At 27.4% G+C, this 762-nt stretch overlaps 1 protein-coding gene across 1 annotated transcript in view; it reads left to right on the top strand.

Moving 5' to 3' along the window:
* Nucleotides 1–498: 498 nt before the first annotated feature.
* Nucleotides 499–762, top strand: part of LOC105456635 — a 4,103-nt gene continuing 3,839 nt past the window's right edge. Inside the window, exon 1 of the mRNA XM_011700829.1 lies at nucleotides 499–574. Coding sequence (XP_011699131.1) covers nucleotides 499–574 — 76 coding nt within the window. The remainder of the gene's footprint in view (nucleotides 575–762) is intronic.

Raw genomic sequence — 762 nt, 5'->3', positions numbered from 1 at the left:
TATACATTATACCTAGAATTAGATATTTAGTCCTTGTTAATTATATAAACACCATAATCAATAATAACAAGACGATAATCTCATAATGAACGCGACTAAAATATGATTCAATTAAACGATCTCTTGGAGCAAAACATTGCTGCAATGCAACAGTATCAGGTACTAATTTTTTTTAGTTAGTATGAATATAGCATTATTTGTAATGCTTCTAACTATTTTTTGCATTAATTGCACTTATTATTCAAATACATAGTCAAGCTGTTTAATACTGCTGAATAATACTTACAACTTGCAATAATAATACTGAATAATACTGAATAATACAAGCTGAATAATACTTACAACTTAATCAATTATTAGCAAATGAAATCACTTTTTTGTTTCATTCTATTTATAACTGTAACATTGAAGTGTATATGTAGAAGATATTGAATAGAATTGATATAAGACTCAGTCTCTAACCAATCGAACCATTCGAAGGAATACCAACTAAAGAATATGTTGTTCTACGCGATTGTTAGTGCAATTAGTGTTGCAGTAATAGGATTATCCGCAACTGAAGAATCTACGCTTCGTAAGATTTTTTTAAGAATCCTTTATTATAATCTTTTTAATGACATTATTATTATGTATCTGCGCTTTATTTTGATATATTATTTTATTTTATTTGCAAAAAAAATGATAAATGTTTACCTTTACACTTTAGTCAGCCCCAAATGACTTCCGACTGATTTTGATCTTGACCTTGACCCTTAAGAAGTT

The sequence above is a fragment of the Wasmannia auropunctata genome, unplaced genomic scaffold (genome assembly GCF_000956235.1).
Source record: "Wasmannia auropunctata unplaced genomic scaffold, wasmannia.A_1.0 LD335613.1, whole genome shotgun sequence".
NCBI lineage: Eukaryota > Metazoa > Arthropoda > Insecta > Hymenoptera > Formicidae > Wasmannia > Wasmannia auropunctata.
The sequence above is the reverse complement of the archived record's forward strand: the minus strand, read 5'-3'. Positions and strand labels throughout refer to the sequence as shown.